At 42.9% G+C, this 26420-nt stretch overlaps 1 protein-coding gene across 2 annotated transcripts; it reads right to left on the bottom strand.

Annotated features, from left to right (window-relative positions):
- Nucleotides 1–432: 432 nt before the first annotated feature.
- On the bottom strand, nt 433–25653 carry cpeb4b (cytoplasmic polyadenylation element binding protein 4b). Of its 2 annotated transcripts, XM_029690440.1 has the most exons (10): nt 25194–25653; nt 23208–24362; nt 16665–16755; nt 10573–10596; nt 7769–7939; nt 7002–7091; nt 6621–6739; nt 6232–6346; nt 5532–5713; nt 433–4445 (listed from the first exon to the last, which is right to left on the bottom strand). In XM_029690440.1, exons 2-10 carry the CDS (start codon nt 24315–24317, stop codon nt 4218–4220), a joined length of 2130 nt encoding a protein of 709 aa, XP_029546300.1. In that variant the 5' UTR covers nt 24318–24362; nt 25194–25653; the 3' UTR covers nt 433–4217. The 2 variants fall into 2 exon arrangements, with proteins under 2 accessions (XP_029546300.1, XP_029546301.1); XM_029690441.1 differs by lacking the exon at nt 10573–10596.
- Between the last annotated feature and the right edge of the window lie 767 nt (nt 25654–26420).

Raw genomic sequence — 26420 nt, 5'->3', positions numbered from 1 at the left:
GGAGGAACAAAAACCTGCAGACACCCGGCCCTCCATGGAACGAGTAGCATCATAGTGACCTTCTTTGAAAGGATCCAGTAACGACTGGCATACAAACACACTGACTTCTTAGACTGGAAAAGGAAATAATGGTTGCAAAATAACTGCTCATAAAATATTAATGGTTAATCTGATACCGACATTTGCGAAAGCTGCTGGTGGTCGCCATTTTAACACCCTCTCCCGCTCACACACAGCATAACGTACATAACTCATTGCGACCTTATTTTCTTGTATGTAGTAAAGATATCTGAATTCATTCAGAGGTTTTATCAGCCAGGGCCCAGCAATGGCTGCTGCCTAGCTTTATGAAAGCAGCAACCAACGAACATCTACAGAAAACGCAATACACTTTTAACTGTCCACACATAAATAAAAACACAGTGGGCCTTATTGTCACAGTTAAGTTTTATTCATTCAACATTTCACATTACAAATATTTAAAAGTTATGCATACTGTTATAAATAGTTGGCTGCAAACAATTAAATAACAGATTTCTCATTTCACTAGCACTTCTACAGACCAACTCCTAGAAATATGGACAATTTGTATTACATAACTTAATTTGAAAGGAAAATACAAAAATAGTAACTTATAAAGTGAAATGACAATAAAAATTAAGGTGATATCTTAAGTAAAAAAAAAAATATTAATAAATACAACCTTCCCATACACAGTTAAAAACTATTGACATTTTGCCATTAAGTAACATCATTAACAGACCAATATTTAAATATTTATTTCCTTCAGAAAATGTGAACCATATATTGTGGAGCACAATATAGCAATTAGTAAAAACTAGACACTAACATATTAAAAGCTTCACCTCAAAAATATAACAAAAATCTGATCAAAATTATAAAAAATTATACATTCCAATTAAAAATATACCAATAAACAGCTAAATACATTATTGACCTAATAATTACAATGCAATCAATCACAGTAGCTTGAAATAAACAAATTAAGCAAATGAGCACAAAACCTTTAATGTTTTAAAAAATAACTTCAATTATTTATATTAGTACAAATAGTTTGATTTCTTTTTCTTTTCTTTTTTACAAACACCAGCATGAAAAGGATTACAATAACAGTAGAAAATGACTGTGAAAAACATATTAACATCTTCTTTAAATGTCTGCAATTAAAAACGGCATTAAAGAATTACATTGCAAAGTCTTTATCTGGAAAAAAGTTCAAAAAAAGTATTGCACATAACAACTCGAAGTTAACTTGCAACATTTACCACATTCAAGTCTTAATGTTCCCCTTCCTCCAACTAGGTTGATTTGCCTCAACAGACAGTGGAGATGAGTTATCAAGTCTTTTCAACAGGGTCCTAAAAGATGCTCAAGTCTTGCACTGCTAAAATATATTTTAGAGTTTTTTTTTTTCTTATTTTCTTGTATATTTTTCTGTGCATCCTGCAGAGGTCTGAGTATGGGGAAGGCAAAGAGATGAACACATGGGAGGGGAGTGAGGTGTGGGGGTGTCCTTAACAAATTAAAAGTTGTGAAACATCTGGTGCACTACAACAATTAATTTCAATAGCTAATTCATGTACTTATCTTTTTTCTTTTTTTTATCATGCATGCTAAGGATTATAATAGGAGCTAGTTGGCAAGTTCAGGAATATACATTTTCAAATGTTAAAATATCTAAACACCAAACATCCATTCTTGTGATACGAGATTCAGCCTAATTATGAACCATCATTTGCATTCTCCTTATAAAATTGTTACATTCCAGCTATGGAGAGAGGAAACCAAAATAATAGAAGTTATCGTTTTCCAACTAGGATAGCCATTTTTTTTAAAACATTACATTTTAAACTGACAACTTTTTCTCACCATGCTGTTAAGATCTGATTTTTGTGAAACATTTAGTGTATGAGATCTAATACCTTAAGCAATACACTTTTCGTCATTCCTCTGCAGTTTTGAAGTCGCATCAACACAAGTGTGCACTTAGTTGTAAAGATTCCTCAGCACTGAAATGTATAAAAAGCATAATTGAAAATAATATATTGAAATCACTCAACTTTTTTCTTTAAATTAAAATTTCCATATATGCAGATCTCTCAGTAACAAAAGTACAAAAGCTACCTTTCACAATGTGAAAAAATTGAGGTATTGCAAAAAGGAGTTTTCCCATTTGTGAAAAAATGTGCCTAAAATGACTGTTGAAAAAAATGTTTAGAAAAGTAGTGCATAATAAAATGTTTATATGTGCATGACAAAATAATTTAGCTAGAAAACACTGTACCAAAAATCAGCAGGCCATGTATAAAATAATCTTTTTCTCATTAACAGCAAATTCTTCAAAAAGGGTTTTTAAATTCTAAAATGTTCACCCACCACACCCAAGCTAAATTCATGGTGCAGAACTGGTGCATTAGCACACCATCAAGCCAACACAAGGATACGTATTTCACTAGTGTATTAAGTTATATTTCAGCACTTACTCCCTGACATATTTAACGCTAGTAGATTCAGATACTGTATGACTATATTAACCAGACCAACTGAGTGTTTGTTTAGCTTTCTGTGTTACATTTCCAAACCTTTTGCAGATCTATCCAAGTTACACAACTGCCTAGCAAGAAGCTTCTCCATTTTGACCTTTGGAAATGAGCGGATTGACTGGTGAAAAGGCCTGGGTGCTTGTAAGCTCAATAAATCCAGTTGTTTTCACTAATGTTTTCCTGGATTTTGACTGCACTGTTTGCTATTCAAGGCCAATCTTTGGTTTACTGGTGTCCATCTGGTCTTCGTAAGGAAAGGGTAGAAATGATATAAAAACGAGAATGAAAACTCTTAAAAGAAAAGAAAAAAAGAAATGAGCTAGTATTACTCACTACTGCACAGCCGTCTTTGCTTCCCTAAAGTGTCTAGGAATAAACTCCTTATTGCAGTCTTGAGTGAATGAACTGCGTGTGGGACGCACATAATAGAGCACATTACATGGAGTATCTTCATTTATGCTTAAAACACTGGCTGAGTTAGCTCGGCTGGCACAGGAAAAGAGGTCTGCTGTTCTAGCTATATCAACTCCTCTAGGCGTAAGTGTGTGTTGATGACAACCCCCGACTTTTCTAATTCATTTCTCTCTTTTTTTTAAGGGGGGTTAAAAACAAAATAGGATTGTGGATAAAGGCTTGGGAGATTTGCACACCTGCATTAATAATAATAAATGAAAAAAAAACTAAAAGAAAAAAACAGGGCTTTCTGCTCACATGCAGCCCTGATGAGAACTAGACCCTAGCCCCTCCTCCTCTCCGAGCTAGCAAGACCACAGACACAGAGAGGGGGGGTTCACTTATTATCATCCCGACACCGGCCAGCACTCAGGGCCTCTGGGACCTCCAACGCCATACATTCCTCAATAAGATGCTCTGTTCATTCTTACTACAACCCTGGTTGGATTACAAAAATAAGGAAGTGACAAAGCAGTGTCTAGAAAAGTGTGCCTTTTCGCTGATGCCGTTTCCCTTTGATTGTGGTCCTAAGGGAAAGGTGGAGACCAGCTTCTTTTCTTTAACTTATTCGGCACATTAGCAGCTAAGCTTGAGGTATTAGTTTTTGCATGTCAAAATGGAGATCAAACTCAAACGCCTGTTGTGAAATCGATCTTGTCAAGTAACATCAAATATTAGCATGGTCTTAAAACATTATTTCAAACATTTGATCTGTAGTCGTTTCTTTTTCAAACCAATTGAGATTAAGCTTTGGTTAAACTACTGGGATTTTATACTGAATCATCTGCACTCTAAAGTAAATAAATAAGTGCACTCTTCTTTAGCGACACCTTTTATATTCACATTTGCTCTGAATTACAACTGAACATACTGCTTTGAAATTCATGGTCAATGACACGCCAAATTGGATATCAGAGTGACAATTGAAAGCCCATTTTTTCCCCCCCAAATGTCTATATGCACTAATAAAATATAAAATCAACTGGAGAAAGTAAAGAATGGGATTTAAACATTTTCTTTTCCTTCCTTGACATATCTGGATATAATTCCAGTCTCTCATCTTTAAAATAAATATGAATTTAAAATTAAACTTTTTTTTCAAATTAGAGCTAAAAAGTAACCAGCAACTGAAAAGTGCATTTATTTGTACAATGATTTGCGACTCCTACTCCCCCCTCTGCCTCTTTCTCTGTGTGTCAGTCAGTTCCAGCGGAAGGAGATGTGCCTAGGCCGGTCCCCTCCTTCCTTTACCAGTGGCTTGTGGAACTCCCGGCCGGCGCGTGAGTGAATGGCCGCCCAGCAGTATTCACAGTAATACTGAAGACAGGTGACGTTGGCGCAGAAGAAGGGGGCAAACTTGCCCCCACACCGGGTTCCCTGACACTCATCACACAACTGGTCGTCCAGGACGTATGGCTTCACTTCCACCTGTAGAGAGAACCATCTGTCAGACACCCACTAGAGAATAAAGCTAGGATTCATTTACATTAATGAACACTACATCACCCATTAGTGAGGTCAGGCACTGATGTTGGGCGATTAGGACTGGCTCTCAGTCGGCGTTCCAACTCATCCACAACGATCTCAACAACCAATTTCTGTATGGACCTCCCAAAACTGTTGCCACAAAGTTGGAAGCACAGAATCGACTAGAATGTAATTGTATGCAGTTGCGTTACGATTCCCTTCACTGGAACTAAGGAGCCTAGACCGAACCATGAAAACAGCCCCAGACAATTATTCCTCCTCCACCAAACATTACAGTTGGCACAATGCATACGAGCAGGTAGCGTTCTCCTGGCATCCGCCAAATCCAGATTCGTCCGTTGGGACTGCCAGATGGTGAAGCGTGATTCATCACTCCAGAGAACGCATTTCCACTGCTCCAGAGTCCAAAGTTGAAAGTCACTGAGGTCTTCAGTACTGGCCATTCTACTGACAATGTTTGTCTATGGAGATTGCATGGCTGTGTGCTCGATTTTATACACCTGTCAGCAATGGCTGTGGCTGAAATAGCCGAATCCACTAATTTGAAGGGTGTCCACATATTTTTGTATATAGATATATAGTGCATCTTCAAAGACTCAACACACAACACATAATTGTACTGACAATTACGCACGTCATCCTTTTCACGAAAACATTTTATCTACAAAAATTCTCAAGTCACTACAAAAATAGAGACATGTTTGATTGGCACATACTAATTTGTGAACAATTATTCCAGTTTGACCGAGTGAAATAGCCAAATTCTTCTGCAGGTGGCAGCTGGTTAAAGGTACAAGGCATTTGTTTTCTGTCCTCGTATGCCCCAGTCAAAATGACAACAAATATTTTGCTTTAATCTTTTAAAACCAGAACAATAAAGAACAATTTGTCCTTTTACAAGACAGGAGACAAGAGCCTATCATCTGTTTTGTACAACATTTCTGTCCGTCTGCATATTTGTGTGTGTAATGCTGCATTTTCCTGTGAGAGAAAGAGGGAAAAAAAACATAAAAAGTCTTCACTAACCCGTTTATCGATTTCTCCATGCTGCAGTTGGACAAAACGAGCGCTGATAGCAGCAATGTAGCTCTGCTGATTAGAGAAGGCGACCCGCCCTGCTCCCTTGGGGTACTTGAGCTCCGGGTCTGTGTCGATACCGGCGTAGCACACCCCTCCATACAGCCTGTCCATGATCATTGCTAGCTCCACTGTGAAAAGAGGGAAACACAGGTTACAGATGGGTTCAAATGCAGCACAGTTCCAGGATCTAGCCTCATAGATTTAATGTGACATTCCGAACTTGGCCATAATATTCCAAATAGCTGTACCAAAGTCCTTCCTTCTCCCCCCATTACACACATGCTGATGTGATGAAATGTCCCGTGTGGCTCAGTTGGTAGAGCATGGTGTTTGCATGGTGTTTGCAACGCCAGGGTTGTGGGTTCGATTCCCACGGGGGCCAGTGCGGAAAAAAAATGTATGAAATGTATGCATTCACTACTGTAAGTCGCTCTGGATAAGAGCGTCTGCTAAATGACTAAAATGTAAAATGTAATGAAATGCAACGCTCATCTAACCGGTTTTAATATACCATAGAGGAGCTAGGGCAGCATCCCAAATTCCCTATGGGCCCCCTAGTCAAAAGTAGTGCACTATATGGTGCCATTTGGAACACAGCCCAGGACTAAAGTGCCAATGGGAGTGTGGACTAGGGTCAATAGGTTACCTGCACGGAGAGGGCGTGGCACCCCACCCACAAATATGGTCTTCCTGGGGTCCAGAGGCTGGGAGCCGTCCATCACAAAGTCACTGTCGTTCAGGTTCCAGGGGCGGATCTGGACCTGTTGCACACATACACAGAGAGACGTACGTATCACAACATGTTACGTCTTAACGTCTACCATGTTACGCTTGTAATGACGGAAAGCCAATTCTACAAAGAAAAGTGGCTGCTTGGTTATTCCCTTGGTCAGCCACTAATCGAACGGGCTCACTAAATAATAAATGAAGCAGTAAAACGCTGCTGTGGTGCTGCATCTTGATACCTTTCACAATAGTATGAGAGAAGGGGAGAGAAGATAATATCAGATGGGTGATCAAAGACAATCCGCTCACCGGCTTGTCTTTGATGGTGGGGCTGGACACACACAGGTAGAGCTTGCCGTCCTCTTCAATACAGGCCTCGATCAGGGCCTGCACAGAGCTCTCATCCTGGAACAGCAGGAAGGCATAACCTACAGAGCAAACAGAGGACAAGATCACCTACATGGAACAATGTCACAGAGATTACTAGAGGACTTACCCCTACCGTTTCATTCTCTGTCTGCTTGCTGGAAATGACTGTCAACGGTAAGACCGCTCTGCTCATGAGTTTGTTTTAATATTTCAGACTATTTAGGCCTCAATAGTCAATTCTGATAGTACATTTTATTGGCAATGCTGTATGTGGCTGACGATACGGGCAGTAGCAGTAGGTCGACTTAAAACGCGACTCACCTTTCGGGGGAAAGTAAGATTTGCTCTCTGCCTTGTGAGGCCAGTCCACAAAGAGGTGTCCAAAGCGACGGAAACTAGCCGTTATCTCATCTAAAAGGCGAAAAAGAAAAAAAAGAACATTCAACTATTGCTTCACAGTGGTTATACTGTGTGCAACATCAGATGCCTGTTCTTAGCGGGGTAGACTACAGGGATATGCGAGTCCCTGTTACGTTGGGTGTAGATTGTAACGGTAAACAAGGAGAATAAAGCAGAGCAGATGGTAGCATCAAGAAAACAAGCAGGGCCTCAGCTGTTCTCTAGTCCCCTGCCAGCAACACCAATCTGACACGAGATGTCCTCCACTCCTTACTCTAAAAAAAAAAAACACAATGTACTACAACTATGCCTACTTAAGAGCCAAACCCTCAGAAAGCAATAAGAACCGGGCAGAAACTGAACCAAGTAACACGACATGTTGTGTTATGCAGTGAGAAAAATGACAAGAGGCTTTAAACCATGCAGCGCCGCTCTTACGGCAGAAATTGGTCACAGAGGGAGACATCTTCAACAGCCGTCATGTAACCCTAGACTACAGCCCCATGAAGACATGCACATTCTAGACCTCCACCCCATCAACCAGGTGTCCAGTCCAGTATCATCCTTGTGTTCACAGTTCATTGCCTCCACCTACGTAAATGTCGTCAGCAGTGGTGTTCAGTGAAGCTGTTTTTATATTAAAAATTTGTTTTTAAAAAGATTAATAATAAAAAATAAAAAAAGGTTACCTTCATCGATATCAGGGGGGAGACCGCCAACGAAGACCTTGCGTGAGTAGCGCTCCACTCGCTCCCCGTTCTGGTGGGGGAAGCAGTGGGGCGAGCCTAGGCCAGGCAGGCTCTGCTCGCCGCGCTCGTCGTCAGGGAAACCATCCTCCATGGGGAACAGGGAAGAATGGACTGAGGAGAGGATCGCAGACAACGCAGTCAGCCAATAACAGAGGATAGCATGACTAAACACAACTGATACAACAACAAAAAGATAAATACTCATTGGGTTTATTTCCTAGGTGTATCATCAACATGAGTTGAGTGGGGGGGGGGGGTATCATTGCATGGTTAGGTATGGTCTAGCAATTTTAGCTACATCAACGTGCCCATTTTCCAGTAGTTCATCTGACATGAATCTTTGAGTGCCAGAAACTATGCTACAGTAAGGCCCTGCTGAGCTGCATTAAGAGGGACTGAGCCAGGTATACTAATCAATCAACCGCTCTCCGCATCCGTCCCCCAGCACAGAACTACACCAGCCACCCCCCGTTTCAGCTCAAAAACACACACAGTCCACACACCCACCCACATGAGCGCCTGCAGCCAAGCCCATGGCAGCAGCAGAGGCCGGGCAGGCCTAAAATAACCGTTCCGGCCGGGTGTCCTGGAGCCACCCCAGCCTTATTCCTAACCAAGTGACGGAAACCAGAGCTGAGCAGCTTTATGTGAGAGAGTTAGCCCTGAGTCTGTACACTGTGTGTATTGTGTCAAAATCTAATCAAATTTTATTGGTCACATACACATATTTAGCAGATGTTATTGCGGGTGTAGCGAAATGCTTGTGTTCCTAGCGCTGACAGTGAAGTAGTATCTAACAATTCACACAAAACTAAAAGTAAAATAATGTAACATAAAAATACAAAGTCTGGACACACCTACTCATTCAAGGGTTTCTTTATTTTAACTATTTTCTACATTGTAGAATAGTGAACACATCAAAACTATGAAATAACATATGGAATCATGTAGTAACCAAAAATGCATACTCTTGGCATTCTCTCAACCGGCTTCGTGAGGTAGTCACCTGGAATGCATTTCAATTAACAGTTGTGCCTTGTTAAAAGTTAAATTCCTTCTTAATGCGTTTGAGTCCATCAGTTGTGTTGTGACAAGGTAGAGGTGGTATACAGAAGATGGACTTTTACCAAATAGGGTAAAAGCACATATGGCAAGAACAGCACAAATAAGCAAAGAGAAACAACAGTCCATCATTACTTTAAGACATGAAGGTCAGTCAACGCTGAACATTTCAAGAACTTTGAAAGTTTATTCAAGTGCAGTTGCAAAAAACCATCAAGCGCTATGATGAAACTGGCTCTCATGAGGACCGCCACAGAAAGGAAGATCCAGAGTTGCCTCTTCTGCAGAGGACACGTTCATTAGAATTACCAGCCTCAGAAATGCAGCCTAAATAAGTGCTTCACAGAGTTCAAGTAAAAGACACGTCTCAACTGTTCAGAGGAGAATGTGTGAATCAGGCCTTCATGGTCAAATATCTGCAAAGAAAACACTACTAAATGACACCAATAAGAAGACACTTGCTTGAGCCAAGAAATACGAGCAATGGACATTAGACCGGTCCAAATTTGAGATTTTTGGTTCCGACCGTGTCTTTGTGAGACGCAGAGTAGGTGAACGGATGATCTCCGCCTGTGTGGTTCCCACCGTGAAGCATGGAGGAGGTGGTGTGACGGTGCTTTGCTGGTGACACTGTCAGTGATTTATTTAGAATTCAAGGCACACTTAACCAGCATGGCTACCACAGCATTCTGCAGCGATACTCTATCCCTTCTGGTTTGCGCTTAGTGGGACTATCATCTGTTTTTCAACAGGACAATGACCCAACACACTTCCAGGCTGTGCAAGGGCTATTTGACCAAGGAGAGTGATGGAGTGCTGCATCAGATGACCTGGCCTCCACAATCACCTGATCTCAACCCAATTGAAATGGTTTGGGATGAGTTAGACCACAGAGTGAGGGAAAAGCAGCCAACAAGTGCTCAACAGATGTGGGAAATCATTCAAGACTGTTGGAAAAGCATTCTAGGTGAAGCTGGTTGAGAGAATGCCAAGAGTGTGCAAGCTGTCAAGGCAAAGGGTGGCTACTTTGAACACTTTTTTGGTTACATGATTCCATAGGTGTTCGTTCACAGTTTGGATGTCTTCACTATTATTCTACAAAGTAAATTTATTTTTAAAATAAAAACCCTTGAATGAGTAGGTTTGTCCAAACTTGACTGGTACTGTATATGTGATGGGATGTATAGACAATATGGACACTATATGGATAGAATATGTAGTATACCTGAATAATAGTACACGTGCAGCAACAGTTAAATAGGATAGGCCTTGACTAGAATACAGTATACACATATGAAGTGGGTAAAACAATATGTAAACATTATTCAAGTGACCAGTGTTCCATAAGGCAGCAGCCTCTAAGGTGCATGGTAAAGTAACTGGGTGGTAGCCGTCTAGTGACAGTGACTAAAGTACAGGGCACGCTACTGGGCGGGGGCCGGCTAGTGGTCACTGCTTGACGTGTGTATCTGTGAGTCTCGCTCTGTACACAAACAAATGTAATGCTGACAACCACAACACCACAGACCAACAATGAAGCACAACATCTACATGCAAACACATACAGTCCCCCTTCATAAACACTGGACATGGATGCAAAAGACAGGGTCTTTCTATGCACGTTTTGAATGTAAAAGCAAACAAACATTATCCACTTGAATAACCCAAAATAATTAATTTACCTCGTCTCCTCCCATAATTCCTTGCTGCATGTAAAAACAAGACAGGTGAACAAAGGGATGCATAGAACATCAACAGTTTCATTGAAATGCTCATTCTTTCAGTCACAACAGATGCCCTTCTCCTTTGCAGTCAAATCCTACACGTGATTAGTGCTGTATTGCCTCCTCAGTGCCCAGCAGTACATGGCAGACAGAGCCAGAGGATGCCCTTGTGTCATGAGGATCCCGCACCCACTCCCTTCCATGGATCAGATGGCGAGCAGCTCTTCAGGAAGTCAGTGGAGGGTGGTTTTACATTTTAGTCATTTAGCAGACGCTCTTATCCAGAGCGACTTACAGTAGGGTGCATACATTTTATTACATTTTTAAATACTGGCCCCCCATGGGAATCGAACCCACAACCCTGGCGTTGCAAGCGCCATGCTCTACCAACTGAGCTGGTGTGACGCCCTCTGATATGTGTGTGCATTCCACAGAGTAACTACCAGCTGGTGTGACTGCCTCTCTAAGACTAGTACTCTCTGAATGGTATCTATGCAGGACCACCATCTGTACAGTTTGATCAGTATCTGACCATATGACCGAGCAATATAGGCTAACACTATGAGACTCAGGGAGAGAGTCCATGTTGGATCACTGGGCTCTCAGTTGCACGTCGGCTTACGCATATCAAAATTCAGTTGAGGAAGCTGTATGTTATTGTTTTTTTTAAATGAACCATCTCTAGGCAATAGGTTTCATTCTCAAGTAAGGACACAAATGGGGAGCTTAGTTCTTTCATTGCATAGCTAGGCAAATTAGAGGTCTGGCTAAATGCAAATAGCATAGCCTCTGAACCTCATCACATGTAAAATATATAAAATAATATCTTGATTATGCGATGAAAGAACTAAGCTCCCCATTTGTGTCCTTACTTGAGAATGAAACCCATTGCCTAGAGATGGTGACATGTTCATTTAAACAAAATATAACATACAGCTTCCTCAACTGTATTTTGATATGCATAAGCCGACATGCAACTGAGAGCCCTGTGACCCAACATGGAGTCTCTCCCTGAGTCTCATAGTGTTAGAACATGATTTAAAAATTGAAATTAGAATAGCAAAGCTGTAAAACATTATCCTAAATATAAACCATCAACTTAGTGAATTCCACTGCTGTTTAATATGAGGGATTCAGCATGAAATGTCCTTCATTACTAATGTTTAACACCCTTATTTTTATTTTACTACATCAATATGTCTTTGTTGTAAATGTGTTGGCTCCAAACTTGTGGCAGTTGTGAAAAAAAGTCAATAGTTGGAAGAGTTGCAGAGTTAATAGAAAATGCCATTGTTGATTAGATGCTCTCTCATTGATTAGGCTATTCTCTCTTGAACCATATGGTCTATCTACAAAAAACATTTTTTACAATTTTTGTCATTTAGCAGACGCTCTTATCCTGAGCGACTTACAGTAGGGAATGCATACATTTCATTTCATGCATTTTTTTTTTTGTACTGGCCCCCCGTGGGAATCGAACCCACAACCCTGGCGTTGCGCACACACCATCCTGGCGTTGCAAACACCATGCTCTACCAACTGAGCCACAGGGAAGACCGTGGACAACATGGTATAATATAAAAAATGAATACTATGACATTTTTGTTGTTGTACTACTTTACCCCTTTTTCTCCCCAATTTCGTGATATTCAATTGGTAGTTACAGTCGTGTCTGATCGCTGCAACTCCCATACGGACTGCCGAGAGGCAAAGGTCGAGAGCCGAAGGTCGAGATCCTGCCAAACCGCACCACTTCTTGACACACTGCTCACTTAACCCGGAAGCCAGCCGCACCAATGTGTCGGAGGAAACACCGTCCAACTGGCGACCGTGTCAGCGTGCATTCACCCGGCCCACCACAGGTGTCGCTAGAGCGGGATAGGACAAGGACATCTCGGCCGGCCAAACCCTCCTCTAACCCGGACCAAATTGTGTGCCGCCTTATGGTTCTCCAGGTCAGGCCGGGTGGCTGCGGCACAGCCCGGGATAGAACCCGGATCTGTTGTGACGCCTCAAGCACTGCAGTGCCTTAGACCGCTGCACCACTCGGGAGGCTTAAAACTAGATTTTTTTTAAAGTTATTCTAGTAAAAATTACTTAGGTTACAATAAATGATCTGTTAATTACCAAAAAGATCCAAGATTGCAGTAGATTTGGTAAATTAGTCTACCGTAGCTTTCCAATCCTTTCCAAGTCTACCGTAGCTTTCCTATCACTATCCAACTAATCTGACATCTAGAGCAAAAAAATAACACATTCAGTTCTGGGGGAGACGTGTTAGAACAGATACTAGAATGAGGAGCGGTAGGGGAACGAGGAGCTCCACCCGCTCTTTTTTTGGGAGTTACAGGCAAGTCTATGGGCCAAATGTCCCCATCCCATCCGAAATTCAAATGACGCTTACACCTGTGAAATTGTGATTTGTTGTAATTACCAGTGCTGGAAAAAAATCGGCGCACCTGGTTGCAATCCATACAGTCTGTTGACAGATGCTACAACACAAGTAATTCTACGTGCATCTGTCCACAATAGATTACTATTCAATAAATCCACATCAATCATTAAAGAACTAATGGCATAAAAATCGTCCACAGAGCAGCAAACCCACACTGGTGCCTCAAGAGCACGCTATAAGCACAAACACGGTGCTGCTAATCTTGTTGACAACGTTAACATACGGCTTGTTTCACCCACCCTCCAACCATCCATCCATTCGTTCGTTCGCTAGCATGGGTTAAGCCATCAGATCACTAGTGCTATTTACATATCATTTATGGGCAAAGGACTATCTCCCCCTGGATGTGTGAATCCTAGGCGACCTAGTGAGAAGAAACAGAGTATAAATCATTAAGAGATTCAGTTACAAGCATACGCTGTAATACACAAACTGAGTCGTGGTTACATTAGCCCACGTAGTCCAATCGCCCAGCCGCCTGCTCGCTGGCACCTCATACAATTTACACTGAGCCATTTGCGCGCCCTGTTCCTCCCATGACCTCCTGCCAAATGTACTTGAGTGTTGAACTGTGCCATGCTGGGATGCCTTGGTGAAGGGGATAATGAGAGGAAAAACTCGTAATAGCAAACCCATTGTGACTAGTGTGGACCAGAGCCATGTATTTAGAGAGTTGGGCCATTGAGGTTTCAGCGTTGTTGCATTTACATGACACTTCAACATTCTATGGCAGCCATGTCAACGCCCCATAAGCATTACATGGGGAATATTTAATGTCTAGAATTGGAACAATATTTTGCTTTGTTTGTTTGTCCGACCAACTCTCTATATACATGGCTCCTGTGTGGACTAGATGAGAGTGCCGTGATTGGTGAATTCCGTTCCGTCACACAAATTCTCTAAGCCCCTCCCCTCCCTCCACCTATTCAATCAAAGAGAGAGAACAGGCTGGTGGACAGGCTCAGCAGTCAATGGTGACACAGAGCCAACACACCATTTTGTAACTTCTCAGAGAACAGAGTGCTCTTTTTAGTCGCAGAGGACAATGCTGGAATCGATTCAAAGCCACTTCTACAGTCCATTTTTTTCCCCCTCTTTCCTTTTAATCTGTTCTACAGAGGTCCACGTTTGACGGTCAGATCATTCTTTTCAATTAGGGATAGGGGGGCCGGGGCGTTGCTTTGGTACCCTTGGACCTCACCCAAAGCGACCCAGTAAGGTCAGGACACAGCCGGAGTAGGGCCTGCATCTGTGTGGATCTTTCTAATGTAGAAACACATTGCCCTGGAAACAGTGGCAAGAAACTGCTGCTGCTCACAAGGCGAATGATGCATCATAATGATGTTTTTCTCTGCCCTCTGTAGCTGACACGCAGCACTGGGAGCGTCATTCCAATAATCAGCAGAGGCACAAACTAGATTGGAGAACATCTGAGAGGCAGAGAGCCTGAAGTGATGAGCTGTTGTGTGTGACAAAGTTGTTGACTTTCACTTTGTGGTTTAACAGCTCAATACGGAGGTGTAAAAATGAATACACATGCTACGGAAGAGATAAACATTAGAAACCCATGCCTAAGCTACTCCCTCTAACCAGTCGTGACCCAGTCTGTCCTTACCCAAACAAACCAAAGAGTAGGCTAGGTCGTCCTCACTGACTGACAACAGGAACATTCCGGTTTGCAATGTTTGCGTCACAAACAAGACGGACAACCTATAGAGACCGTCGCAAGCGTTGCATTTACATGTCCCATAAAATCATTTTTTTTTTAAACTCTGCGAAATCATCAACAAACCCTTCACTAGCTGCAGCTATGAAAATACCTCCCACACAACCAGCACCTAACCCCAAACATGACCTCTAAACACCTCACTTTACATCACTATAAACTGATTCAAAATCCAGACAGTTTAATTAGTGACGGAGTTCCTTCCTCCACGTCACAACGTCTCCACCCTCCACATCCTGGATCTGCCTGACTAATCCTGAGGAAGCCTTGCATCACTAGCACCACGGGGATGGCCTGTCAGCACACCCAGCACAAGTGCTCCTTTCCAGGCATGGCTGGGCCAGGGAAAGAGGCTCCCGTGGAGGCATGCTCCAGAGGTGCTGGCGTTTATAGGTCAGTGTAGCTGCTGCTGACACCAATCTGCTGCGCCACGGCATTGTACGTGTGCAGCCGCACAGCTCTAATGGACCTAAGTTGGGCAGCTGCTCAAAATCCATCCGCAACGACCTCAAAATGGGGAACTACGGGCAACTATGAACGAGAAGGAAGAGTTGGGAAGGAAAACTTGATTATCTCTGAATGTCTGTTCCATTTGACTTCACACCTGAAATGGGACTTTCGTACCTTATGCAATGCAAAGTTGAGAGGTCTAGTGGGGACCGTGGCATTGCAACATAACGGTTTAATTAGAGGAAGGAATCGATGCAAACACATTCGTTTTCCATTGTAAATTAGCATCTGCTGCTGATGGAGCTTATGAGCCTCTGAGCTGGATCTGTGTGTCAATGGCTATGTAGGCACCTGAGCAGAGCTGTGAGAGAAACTACCACCCCCACTATCAGCTCGGGGGGGGGGGGGTTGCATATATAAGCCCCGATTAGGTTTATTTATTTTAAAACTTTGTGGTAGCTTAGGCTACTTTTATTCCAGTAAAACAACATTTTCAACAGCGCATTTGATAAAAAATAACCTAGGAAATTGCAGTGGCTCTCACTCAACGAATAAAGCCTAATATTGCAAAAGCCATTTTACAAACATTTGAATGCTGAAAGTGACACGCAGATGTGCCAGATCAGAAATAGACCTCCATTTGCACCCTCTGTAGAATAGCCTAGCCTAGAATTTTGACGTGCGCATTGGCTCTAGTTGTATTAAAAAGACGCACTACGCAGAAGTCGCACTAGCATTTCCTGGTTGCTAAAATATTAATAGGTTGCCTAATTTCAGTTTGTGACAAAACAGTCATTCTGTAGAGAATCATTGTACCATCTAAACCACTGTGAAATATATTTTCCATAACCCAAAATAATGTATATTCAGCTGTTAAACTGGTGTACAAAACCGAAAGTAAAAGAAATATATCAGAAAAGGAAGCACAGAAATAGCACAGTTCCTTTCAACAGGAATGAAAGATCTATAACTCAAATTTATATGTGAATCTGGTCAGGTGTAGCTGTAATGGAATAGCCTACAATGAGGTTTTTTTCAGCTCAGATTTACTCAAGTGGCAATGGCATACAACCCGGCATAGCTTATAGGCCTAGGGGTTTTATTTATTTATTTATATAATTATTATGTATTTACCGGACCGAGGTCCCCGTACAAGAATGTGTACCATTACACCCCTACTGCACAATCATAAGTCCATTTTGCAATCTCCGTAGAATAGCCTACATAAGCCTCCACACCTTACTTCCTAGTCTACTCTAGGGCCACTGAAATAAAAACTCAAAATCAGCAGTTGTCTGACATGGCTGTCCTCGATGACCTTGCAGCAGATTTGGGAGAACAAAGGCTGTAAGATACGGCCGTTAACAGCAATTTTGTGACCGGACATGCGATCCTGGTGTTGTGCGATTGTCATCTTACCTTTCAGGGTATCTTGCTCAGCCCTCATGATGTCAATGAGAGAGTTCTCCAGGGAGTGCATGTTGAAGCCATCAAAGGATCTGGTGCGCTCCTATGTAAAAGATAGATGAGAGTTCTGCTTTAGAGGGATGGAGCCGCCGCTGGTTAAATGTTACATTTGCTGGCCTATATTCGGAGTCCGATGCCATGAAATTTCCATTAGGCTTTCATCACACACACACTTCATGCATTGAATACGGAATAATGTGAATAAAGTAAATGCAATCGTGACCGTTACTTTTTGCTGCAGTGTTATAATTATTTTATAGCTTTATCTTTTCAGAAGTAAATCTGTATCTACACATTTTCGTTGCAAGTATGATTCAGTACAGAACGCAGGTCTTCAGCTCAAAAACACACTCACTGTGCACGCAGAGGAAGCTCAGGCAAGCAATGACTGAGATGAACTTTAAACACAAGGCCATGAAAAAGGGCTGACACTGCGACCAAACTGGAAATGTTAAATTCTTTGTCAGTCGGGCACGACGTGGCAGTGCGATAAGAGAGCGCTCATAACCTAAACCAAACACGTTCTTAAACCAGCAGTTCAACTTGTATACAAAAACAATATTGAGGCCTACTACTAAAACAAGGCAGCCTCTCACTCGCTGTCCTTGACTTGAAGGTTTTCAATGAACACTCAACACTTCCCATGACAATGGTAGTCACGACTCATTTCTAAGAATTACTTTGAGCAGCAAGCAGGTTAAACCCCTCTACTGAATGGCATACCAGGAATAACACAAGACAAGTCCGACCTGATGATAATGTGAGGCTTGTTGCGCAAGAGCTGGAAATGATTCACAGTATCCTTCAACCCAGGCCAGACAAGATCTGGCTGTCATATGACAGGAGAAGCAGTAGTATGAAGGCTCATGTGGTGTTCAGGACATGGTCACGTCTCACATGTTATGGAATCATATACCATGATTTCTACACAGGCCCCATTTCAGGAATTTCAACTGTTTACTGAAAAATCCATGCTTTGAATAAAACTTATGCGACATCCTATCACCTTCAGGTAAAATACACATCATGCTAGGCGGTGGGAATTGAAGCAGGCGTTTAATGCTCCATGGCCACCATATAAAGTGATAACATTAACAACCACGCCCTTGACAGGGACAACCAAACTATTACCAGCAGGCTGGTGCTCCAGTAGACTATGGTTTATTTTCTACAATGCTGAGACATGAACTACGAGATGCCATAAAGGTGTGACATTGTGCAAGATCCTGATAAACCCTTCCGCCACCACGACGACGCACCAGCATGGCTGCTGTTGTTGTTGTTGCTAAGCATCTGAGTGGATTGGCAACCGTAGCGATTAACTATCTGTTCTGCCCGCCTTTCTCACGCACCTCCTCCCCTCTGACGAACAGGCAGCAACACTCATCCCTGGAAGCTTAGAGAGCCCAGGCTTCGTACTTAGGCACACACAAACAGCCCTTAAGAGCACACATGGCATGGGCCAGCTGAACCTGCCTGGCCCTCAGTGTCTCAGCCTCAGAAGTATGGTTAATCTCCAAGGTACACAGATAGAAAGGTGCGCGGGTCAGATAAGGCACTTCCTTACCAAGCTCAGCAATAACCTTTGAAAAAATAAATAAATGTATAAAATAAAAAGTCAGGTTTTAGGTGTCCGCATGCTTCTTAGCCGAAACAGTTTCAGAAGAGTTTTTTTGCATATATTATGGCGACATTGTGACATTTGTTTGTTTTTTCGGCTGTTTGGGCAAACAAAATGTTTTCCTCGAAGCCAGCAGAAGTTCAGGAGCCAAAGTCCACACCACTTTGTCTGTAATTGGGCAACTGTAGGGATTATTCAATAAAGTCTGTTGTCATTCAACGAGAGACGACTCGTATTCATGCACATTTTCTCATTGAGAAATACTGCAGCAAACATCTTAGAAAACGAGTCGTTTTACATCCTAAGATCCCCTCTGCAAAAACTTTAAATAAATGACAGATTAGATTAATTCTGACTATTTTGAGGTAGTGTGTACTGGCAATGGCATCTCAAAATAACCAAAAGGTACTATTGCCATTTTTTCCCCCCAAAAGGTCTTAAGGGAGTATGCCAGCACACACTTTCAGTTCGCCTAACGAACTTCGGCTAGGCACCAGCCGAACTGAAGCATGACGACGCCTTTAGTCCACATAATAGGCGAGTTACACATATACAGGAATGTAATCAAAGAATTCCCCCGAACCCAACTATGAGGGAAAAAAAGTTGCACCTTACAGAGACAAAAGAATCAAGGGAAACAGTCAGGGAGAGACCAAACCGGTGTAACAAAGGAAACTGAAGGAGACCAAACCAGTGTAACCCATTTGTATTATAATATCTTTCTCCAGGCAGAGAGCCTGTGTCTGGGAGCTTGAAGCTAGGGCCAAACTATCCAACGTGAAGAACACTGCTAAAATAGGCCTTGATGAAACACCCTGAGCAGAATGATTAAGTATGGCATGCTAAGGGTGTTTCTGCTACAACATTAATCTACAATGTCACGGCTATACTAATGAAAAAGGGAATGGAATGGGGGGGGGGGGGGGGGGGGGTTAGGTATAAGGGGCCCAGCATTGACACTGTTGATTTTTGTGTTGCTGGTCAAAGTACTTCAAAGCCTTGCACATTAAAACACCCTCAAGCCCATTAATCCAGCCTCAGAGCCTGGTTAGGGAGGCAGGGGGTGCAGACGGGTCCCACGGGGGACCCAGATCTACTTTGGTGATAAAGTAATTAATGAACAGCAATAGAGCCTAATCAGAGAAGGGGTGTTAAATGCCTGTGACACTTCTGACATTTCTTTTCTCTCTCATTTCTTTTATCTCTCTCATTACAACACACAAGATGCTTCCTGTTTCAAAACGACATTCAAGGGTAGGAGAAGGGCGAATAGAACACAACACAGTTATGCGCTAGTCACTGATGGTTATTTCATTATTCCAGGGACATTTGCCGCATTTAACGCCATAGGATCATTCCATAATTGTCTGATGTCCTCAAAATGTTAATAGCTGGAAGTTTGTTCTGGCCATAAACGAGGTGTTGAATGACAATTAATGAATGAGGCTCGTTACTACAGCAGTAGAACAAAAGATTCTATCTGGAACTGACCTCAGAACAGCAGTCAGTCACACAGTGTAGTCCACACGATCAAAAACATATTCCCATTAGTACACTGTCAACTGATACAACAGTGATGTGAACAACAAAACATCCTGCCACATTGTGACCCAATGGGTAGACTAATTTGAATGTTCGTAATGCCTTATAGATTGTAACAAAAACAAAGCAGCAAGGTCTACTATAAACTAATGACTTACAGGTATTTCAGTCATACCTACTCAATCAGGATTTATGAATCTCTTTAAAATGAGAAAATATTAAATTAATTCCAGATTCTAAACGCTCAGCCTTGTATACAAGGACAATGCGATCACCATCCAGTAAGGTCCTTGTGCACAGCCCAATGTCCCCATAATTCTATTAGGGCATCAATATATATTGCATGGTTCAATGAAAAAAAAAAATGTATATGATAACCTCAATTCTGATTTGGAGCTGTTATACATTCAAGCAAATGTATGTCCTTCATTTAAACTAGCTAACCAGAACACCATAACCTACCTCTAACAACTTCCCACGTAGATTGCTAATGTGGCCCTTTGGGTGCCTGCCCAGCCTAAAAATCCAAAAGGCATGTTACTGGGCAGCAGGCCCTGTTCCTCCCAGTCACGGAAGGTTGTAGAGCAGCTTACACAGGGCTAAGAGGAAGTTTGGGTTTTAGAAAGTGAAAGACCTGCTTTGCCTCAGTGCAGAGAGGTCTAATAACATAGCTCTAGTACCATACCCAAAGGCAGTATAGTAGGGACCAGGGCCCTTCACACAAACTGTCTCCTATGTACAATCTTTGAAATAACATCATGAGAGATGATACTGGTGTGTCTGTATGTGTGTGTTCGTCCACATTGTATAATATTATCATAACATCCCTCTCTGGGAGGCACAGTCACTAATCCCTGAAAGATGACACTGGACCTAGGCAACAGATGACTATTTGTCACGGGCACCTGCACCCAATGACAAAAGCTGCTCTAATACAGAAACAAACAGAGAGTACAGTGGCCTAGCCAGCAAAACAAACAGCCTTCCTACAGTAGTCTAGGTCTCCCAGTACAGAACTGATCTGTGATCAGCAGCACAGCACAAGGCCATCACAGGATGCACGTCACATCTAAATAAAAAGGAGGGGCCTTTTGTTTTTAGCACCATTGTCTCTTGACAAACCTTTTGTTGCCCGTTTTTGTCTCCCCTGAGTGGGAGCAGCATCTCCCTTCTCTTATTTTCTCCCTAAGCCGGTGGTTAGCCTAATCATGAACGCCTCACCTGTGTCAGCTTGCATGGAACCCGTGCTCTCCTACCCCACCAGACAGCCTCTGCCTTCACACCAAACATGAGATATTCTAGGCTGAGACACAGGAGGCCTATGGAAACTTACAGCGCCATTAAGCTTTGACTAAGAGATGGGTATCACATCACTTGTATCAATGTAACTAGTTAAGTCCCTAAGGCATATACCTAAATTACTGAAGCCTCCTTTAAATAGCCTACAAACAGACATCCAGTGTTGATGAACATAACCAAGGGTTTCTATGAAAATGTGCTGCTACAGTATGGGATCAAGGTAATTTTACATAATGTTACTTGAGCAATGTAGCCTAAATGTGGTGTAAGCTCGATGGCTGAAGGCTACGCTAAAAAAGGAAATTATTGACCGCTTATAGGCTGCTGCAATCTATTATTTTAAAACAGGTGAGTGGTTAAGAATGAATAGGGAGTGAACAAACGGCAGACTCCAAAGGGACACCACAATCACCCACATGTTGCCTCTGTGATAAAATGGAAACTATGTGGAGCCATTTGGAAATGCCTGGCAGTCACAAGAGAAAGGCATGTGATCCATGGAAATGGGCTTGTGTTCACAATCGCTGTCCACTTTAAGCTGAAAACATTGCTTGGTCAGGGACAGGAAACAGGAAACCTAGTTATTATGAAGTAATGCCCTTACTACAAAAATCTGTGTTTCCCCTAAATTTATTTAGTGGCGGTGACCGACCGCTGCTACATTGTTACCAACGCCGCAAAAAAAGTGTAATATATATATATATATATAGCCGTTATGCGCTTTTAATTGGATAGTCGTTGGCTCAATAGTCTATGGGAACAGCTAGCATGCCACTAACGCTAGTAGCAATGCACTCACCCCCACCAACATTGCCACCACTGCTGAAAAAAAATCCTAGGGGAAACACTCAAAATAGAATACAACCATGAGAGTTAGCCTAGTGTGACTAAACATGATTGTACAGTAGAGATGGAATAAATCAACAGCACTTTCAAACAGCTAACCTTAGCCTACTATACTGCATTTTGATACAAAACAGATCCCTCGGTCCAGTCACACAAAAGTAGCCTGTCCTTTCTCTACTCAACCGTTGAATATAGAGACCGTTGCAGAGGATTCAACCTCATTTCCAATGGATTTTATGACCACAACTAAATTCTGACAGTCTCTATTCAACGCTCTGCATCCTGAACTGCCGATCAGGCCAAACTAACCTGACGTGTGAGAATATTCAGCCTCTGGAAAAGACAAATTGAAGTATTACAGCCTGCATCAGGAAGCTAAAACCACCAATCTAGCCCTCTACCCCCAATGCATTTAGAAGGCAGAGTGTCATAATCGAGCTAGCCTGAGCAACACAGGGTGATTCTAAACCAACAAGGGCACAGCACTGCTGTGTGATATAGTAACGTAGTAGCTAGGCTGTTAGCAATATGTAACATGGTCGGTATGGCGTCATGGCTGATGCGGCACTTCTGGGGGGAAGGAGATCCTCAAAGCCTTCAATCAGGCCTTTCAGCACATATTTATACCAGCCCAACCCCCGCACCCACCTTCACCCCACAGACACCCCTGTGCTTGATAAATAAAATAACCTCCATGCCCTTTCCATCAATCCTATCAGTGTTTTCTGCACATAAGACTGTTATCTAAGTCATCTTAATTGTGTGCTATCAAATTGCATTAAAAATGAGACTGCATTATAAAGACGGCGTAGACCGGTAGTCTTGGGTTATTATTAGCCCTGTAATCTTAAAATCACTATTTCACGGGAAGATGGGTAATTGATGCTCCATCCATTTCTCTACCGCGTGTTCTCTGGATGAAGAAAAATATCTGATTCGTTCTAGGCTATGTCATAGCTTCTCCATCTCATATACGTGGCACCCATCACTGCAGTGGCAGAGCTATGTTAGTCATAAGGGGCCTCTGGCAATTAAAACATAGGACTAACATTAATATTGTGACAAATTCATCATATAACGGAGAGTAGGGCCTTTGGGTACATAAAATACAATTACATCTCGCTGAGTGGCTCTAAGTATGATTACAGAATTAAGAGGTATAAAAGCGGTAGGAATTATTCACTGACCTGGAAGGGGAAGATGTTCTCGCTCCTGCTCACACTCTCGTCCATCCAGGACTTGGGGTTGAAGCCGGGGCTGGTGCGGGAGTACTTCTGCGACGGCACGTGGTTGTTGGGGAAGGTCTTCTTCAGTGGGGAGATTGAGTTCAGGGGAGTCATGCCTCCGTTGAGGCCCCGACGGTACTCACGCCCCTGGGAGCCTCCCCAGCCACCATAGCCCCCACCGGGGCTCCAGGAGGTGGAGGAGGGGGAGGGAGAAGGGCTTTGGTAGCTACCCCAAGGTGACGGGGGCTTATTCAGGTTATTGGACAAATGCGGCAACTGGCTAAAGGCAGCATTCCTATGGGGGAAGGGAGGAGGGTGGGGGCTGGCCGGGGACCTTCGGTGCTGTTGGTGCTGGTTGTGGGGATGCTGAAAGTGGGGGTGTGGGGGATGGTGCTGGGAGATGGGTCCAATCTGGGGAGAGAAGTTTCCCCCGAAGCCTGGGCTGACATGGTGGGAGAAATTCTGGAACAGGAGGGGCCCGTTGTTAGCAGAGGCAGCTGGGTTAAAGAAGCTGACATCCTCGTTGATGATGGTGGAGGGGGTCTGGGAAATAGCAGCTGACCAGTTGTTGAAGCCAGTCAGGGACGAGGAGGTACTGGACTGGCACGGAGTCCCAAGACCTGATGTCTCTTGGTAGTCGAAGCCTGTCAGTACTGGGGACTCGAGGCGCAGCTTCTCTTTTCCATTGCTACCCTCAGAGGGGCCGCCCTCCACCTTGTTCTCCTCTGACCTCGCCTTCTCTAACTCAGATACGATTCCAGACTCCGGGTGGCCAGGGGATAGTAGCTGTTTTTCTTGCGTTTCTTGCATTTCCTGTTGCTGGGCTTTGGGCTTTTCTGACCCAAGAATTTCATCTTGCATGCTGCTGTGGGCAGTTGTGGCTGAAAACAGCCAAGGTGACCCATTGTTACTGCCATTACCAGCTGTGGTACTGTTTATAAAAGCACCAGGGTTTTGAGACGCATTCTGATGATGGTGTGGAGGTTGCAGATGTGGATGAATTCTAACTGGGAAAGCAGACTTGTTGCCAGTGTTATTTTGCACTAAGACTCCAAACCCGTAATCCCCCATTTGTTTTCCCACACACAATATCTGCTATCCCTTGATCTTTAGGTCCTAAAGAGAGGGGGGAAAACAAAATACAGCCGTTATTATTTCAATGTTTGTAAATGAGAATCAGGCTGATAGAGAAATCAGACAGGACATTGATAGCACTCTAGCTTTCTCATTTTCTGCTGCTAACCATCTTGCTAGTCGAATAACAGTTAGCTAGCTATACTCAGCTAACGTCTGTCGAGAATAGCTGTCAATATAACAACCTTACTAACGAGATATGTTTCTCTGCCACATCAGTTCCCTGTCGTTAACTATTTCGTTTGCATGCTAGCTGTTTAGCTAGCAACATATTTAAACTACAGGCTCGTGACGTTGCCACAGTCAGAATATGCTACGCGCTAGCAGCTAGCCAATTTGCTAGCAACTCGGATAGCTAGCCTGCCTAGCTAGTAAACGTTAGCCTGCTATTTCGGACAGTCGACAGTTGATCCAACATTTCTAAGGCCAACTAACTTAATAGCTAGCATTTTGTCGTTAACAGGCGTAATTAGTGTTCTAGTTGCAATAGTATTATTCAAGAGTATTTGGAAAATGTATCTAGCTAGGTAAATTTAGAACGAAAACATGACAGACATGCGACCTTGCGTGACAGCTGTCAAAGCCTATTCCCTGTGTGGGTGCTATTTGGACTCGACCCTTTAATTACATAAAACTTATGACGTAGCTAGCTAACGCGTTAGCTATCTCTTTATACATATAGTTTCTGGTTGTTTTAGGCAAAATATGAAACGGATATTATCAAGTCGATAGTCGTAGATGCTAGCTAGCTAACTTCTGAATAATCTGGCTAAAGCGACGCTGCAAACATCGATCATAAAATCCCTTTTTCACCTTTTGGTCGCTACCCTTGATCCAAGCGATGACTCGATCCGTCCTGTAGTTAACCTGCAACCTCGATGTGTCTGATAAAATAATGAAAATAAAGTTTATGACTCAAGCGATATGGTCCGTCTATGCCTTTCGCTCATACAGTAGCTATGGCTAAACAGCTTTTCTCTCTCCTGACGTGTCCTGCCTGATCAATGACACAGCCCTCTCTGGAAAGCGCTAACCTTGACTGTATAAAACAAAATTACGTCATGAATTAAATATATACAACTAATTCAATACTTGTTAAGTGTAGTGGCTTATTCGGTCGGTTTCATTGTTTAAATTATTTCAAATGTTTCTCTAGTCAACTGACTTGTTCCTGTGTTTCTTCGCCGTAGCTCTACCTCTCCTCAGAACCGACCGTGGCCAAATGACAAGGTTCTCATCCACAAGACACTTCCGGTTAGAGCTCTGCCCCCTCCTTAAAGCCCTCCCACGGATGGCTGAGAGCCTCGCCTCAATTCGTGACACCACCCACACCTCGTGAGAGAGCGTCGTGTAATTGGTCATACAAAAAGTAGCCTCACCCATTTTTTCCAAATAAGGCGCACATGCGAAAGATGTGTCCGCCTTTTAAGGTCTTTAACGTGATATGCATATTCTCTTCAAGCAACGTCTCCACCTAGTAGGGTTGAATCGTGAGCGATGAGATCCAGCTGAAATTGCATTCCATGCACGGTATCTTATGCAACCCTGTCATGAGCCTGGTATGGTATGGATCCTGAGCAGAATTAAAGCATTGACCAGGCTGTAGTTATGATGATATAGTGACAGTCCTACCTTACTCTTAGATGCATATACACAGGGTACAAAACATTAGGAACACCTGCTCTTTCCATGACACTGACCAGGTGAATCCAGATGAAAGTGATGATGCCTTATTGATGTCACCAGTTAAAACCACTTCAATCAGTGTAGATGAATGGGAGGAGACAGGTTAAAGAAGCCTTGAGTCATGGATTGTGTATGTATGCCATTCAGAGGGTGAATGGGCAAGACAAAATATTTAAGTGCTTTTGAACAGGGTATGGTGGTAGGTGCCAGGCGCTCCGGTTTGAGTGTCAAGAACTGCAACGCTGCTGGGTTTTTCACGCTCAACAGTTTCTCGTGTGTATCAAGAATGGTCTACCACCCAAAGGACATCCAGACAACTTGACACAACTGTGGGAAGCATTGGAGTCAACATGG

Source organism: Salmo trutta, chromosome 15 (genome assembly GCF_901001165.1).
Source record: "Salmo trutta chromosome 15, fSalTru1.1, whole genome shotgun sequence".
Classification (NCBI taxonomy): Eukaryota; Metazoa; Chordata; class Actinopteri; order Salmoniformes; family Salmonidae; genus Salmo; species Salmo trutta.
The sequence above is the reverse complement of the archived record's forward strand: the minus strand, read 5'-3'. Positions and strand labels throughout refer to the sequence as shown.